Below are 3550 nucleotides of genomic sequence, written 5' to 3' on the forward strand. Positions count from 1 at the left end.
CAATGTTGTACCCAATTCAAATCTCACGGGGTATGGAATCTTTGTGTATTGTATTGGCCTTATAATGTAGCATTAACATTTAATTGATATGGAAATACCTGGAACAATACGTTTTATTCCCAAAGGGTTTGAATTGGGTGCAACATTGAGTTAGCCGATTTGGTCTATTGCAAGACAATTGCGATGAAAAGTAAAGCTTCTTTGTGTTAAGTTGCACTACCGTAATCGCATGTATGCTTTTCGGACCTATTTTGCATTTTTGACCTGGCAACGACACTCACTGGTGTAGCAACACAGTGACTACATACACTATACATTGCAGTAGCCACAAAAAGTCCTAGGTGAACAATAGGAGAAATTTGGAATCAGCAGGCGTGATATCTTGATATCAAATATATCTTTATCCTGCGGATGGAACGTTTTGACGTTTAGGTCAGCCGGACTATGGTAAACGGATAAAAGAAGGGGAAGGGGTGACTTTATATGCAATGTGCAGTTTAAGTCTCGGAGTATATGAGGAAACAGAGTTACCCCACAGAGTAACCCGAAATTCAAGTGCACATCCCGATTTTCGTAGAAATTCAACATTCACTGTTGTTTTGATTTTCGTGTGTTTAGAGTCTCCGTGTAAGATATTATCAAGACGGCGAGAGCGTCAGCGAAGGAACCCTGGCCGAGGGTGAGTTGCATTTCGTTGCTAACCTGAATCATCAAATGATCCAAGAAGAGAGGCATGTACGGGGCGAGAAGCGCCGAAATTGTCTTCTCGCAAATTGTTTGGATGGTCTTCAAGTGTAATTTACCACTTGGGACCCTCATTTATGGCGATCTTCTTCACCAAAGTGGCTTATATAAAGAGCACTCGGTGAATACGTCATACTGAAACCAAATAAAATCGTTTGAATTTATCTCAGTTCCTGCCTGTCTGCTAGAAATATCGAGCAAATTTTCAAATTGAAGAGAGACACAAGTTAAAATAAGAGATTTTTCACGATTTTGTGACAAGCAGCGAGCCGTTTCTCGTTTGCCGTTTCAGTTGGACGCAATGCTAGATACATCCATCGTTATGTTGTGTGTTTTTTAGAGATTCTTGAATACAGTCACGAGCAGAACTCGTGGGAAACTGTGGAGGAGAAGCTGGCGCTAGTAAGGTGTGGCTAGAATCAATCTCGAACTTCCCTGTGTAATGCTTTATCAAAGAGTAAACTCAACCTGAATTTAGTCCATGATTATAAAATGATGAGGCGATTTTGAACTTTTCATTTAAATATCTTAAAAAGTACAGCCTTAAATGACAGAGAGATGTAAAGGATGGTTTTGACGAGCGACGCAATCTTAAGCACAAGCAAGCCTCTTCTTTTGACGTGGCACTATACTAAAAATTGCTCTGACGTCACGGCGGCCATGTTGGTTGGAAAGCACACTTGGCCATCCCTCAAACGAAGATTTCCCTCTTAATACACCTTATTCCAAAATGGCCGCCATTAAGATATTCTTTTGTTTTTATTGAAATTAGACCTTGATGCCTCGTTCAAGGCAAAATATTCTTTTGAATTTTCAGCTCAAGAACGAGGCATCAAGGGCTAATTTGAATAAAAACAAAGGAATATTTAAATGACGGCCATTTTGGAATAAGGTCTATAGACCTCTTTCATAATGGCGGCCAAATAAAATATTCTTTTGTTTTAATGCTGATAAGCCTCTCTAGCCTCACTGCGACGAACAAATTTCAAAAGAATTGTTGTTTCAAAATGAGGGCAGTAGGGCTAATTAACATAAAGACAGAAGAATGTGAAAGTGGTTGCCATTTATGAAAGTGGTCTATAACATGGGTGACAAATTACTCCTTAATTTTGGCGCGAAATTTCAGTGTTAATTTATAATTTCACATGTGAAATTAAAATGTTGCAATGGCAACTTTCTTACAGTACCAGAATGGCGTCTTATGAACGTAATTTGTCACCTATGATATTAGTAACTAATCAAATGGAATACTCGTGAAATTAGTGAATAATTTCACTTGTGTTTTGTCCAGAATCAAATAATTTCCCGAGCTGTTACTCGTCGTCATTTGACTACCCATACTTATTCAACTTACACGACGTATAATCTGCTTCAAAGAAAGAAAGATTTTAAATATGCAGAGACGTTTTAGAATAGGCGAGGCAGAGAGTCGAACCCGGATCGATAGCTTCTCATTTCAGTTTCCGATAAGTGTTCACATAGTGGAACCTAGCAAAACAACTGAAAGCTAACCGTTTTTAAAGTGGTTTTTAGATCTAAATGCTGTAGGTCAGCGCAGCATAGCTCAGAAACGCTATTTCTTGTTGAACTAAAGCTCTAATTCGGTTTCCACCTGTCGTTCTTTTAACAGCGGTAAGTTTGTCATATTAAGATGGGATATTGCGTCGTGTAATTGTTACGAAATGTCAAACCTGTTTTTTAGGGATGGCCAAATGTGCTTTTCATAGAACGAATGCACAAATGGCGGCCAAAAAAATATTCTTTTGTTTATGTACTAATTAGACTTACTAGCCTCGTTTGCATGGACAAAATGCAAAAGAAATGTTTCTTTAAAGCGAGGCTAGTCAGTCTAATTAGTTCATAAACAAAAGAATACATTTTTGGCCGCCATTTATGCATTCCGTCTATGTTGGCATGTCGGTGTACCTAAACAAAGGAATGGCGACCATGATGGTATACCAAACTAATCCTCCGGGAATTGAACTCAGTTTTATGCAAATACTTTCGTTTGTTTCAGTAATCCAATATGACTGCTGGTCACGTGAGTGAAAACATTCCATAATAGTAGTCATTTGCCTCATCTTTTTTGCGTCAATTTTTAGGGATTTGATGAGAAAAGTGGTGCGAAAAGTGCTTTATTGTGGATGATGCGTTACAGAATCAGCTTCAGATTTGGTATAGAAAATTTGTTGGGATGACAACCAACCGATTTACGATATGTTGTAAGTTTGCGGCTGTATACGTTAATATTGAGTGTCCAACTGAGCTGCACCACATAGATGTATATTACATGTTAGGCATCATAGTGTCAGGGTAAATATTCTGACTAAACGCCTTTGAATGAATGGGCATGTACTATTTGAAAGAAAAGATTGTGATGCAAGTGTGTGTTAATTAAAGTTTCATCTAATACTCGTCGTCCTTTCTTTACAAATGAGATTTTTTTTTATTTCACGTCGGAGTAGGGTAGTTTTCAAGCCTTACTATTGCGCCTGAGACCGTAAATGTAGTGAAATCGTTTTGGAAAAAAGGAACTTATTTTAGAAGTTAATTCATTCAGTAGACATTCGTAAATAATGTGTACTGCTTCTATTGTTTCCTTACGAATGCTGTTTTAAGAGTTGAATGGTTCTCCTTCAAGCTACGGCTCAACTGAGTGCAATACATTGTATTTTATTGTCGTTTGAAATAACGATTGATTAACTACGGTTATTAGAAACTGGATTATTGGATAATGCGTTTCTAGTGTTGTGATTGGCTTAGCCATCAGATTTCCAGCATTTTCATTGGTTTGCCGGACACAGGC

At 38.0% G+C, this 3550-nt stretch overlaps 1 protein-coding gene across 1 annotated transcript in view; it reads left to right on the forward strand.

The window, feature by feature from the left end:
* LOC137972540 (uncharacterized) overlaps positions 1-2892 on the forward strand; it is a 20651-nt gene extending 17759 nt beyond the window's left edge. The window contains exons 12-14 of the mRNA XM_068819290.1: positions 619-679; positions 1085-1151; positions 2847-2892. Coding sequence (XP_068675391.1) covers positions 619-679; positions 1085-1151; positions 2847-2892 — 174 coding nt within the window. The remainder of the gene's footprint in view (positions 1-618; positions 680-1084; positions 1152-2846) is intronic.
* The last annotated feature ends 658 nt before the right edge of the window (positions 2893-3550 follow it).

The sequence above is a fragment of the Montipora foliosa genome, chromosome 10 (assembly GCF_036669935.1).
Source record: "Montipora foliosa isolate CH-2021 chromosome 10, ASM3666993v2, whole genome shotgun sequence".
Lineage (NCBI taxonomy): Eukaryota > Metazoa > Cnidaria > Anthozoa > Scleractinia > Acroporidae > Montipora > Montipora foliosa.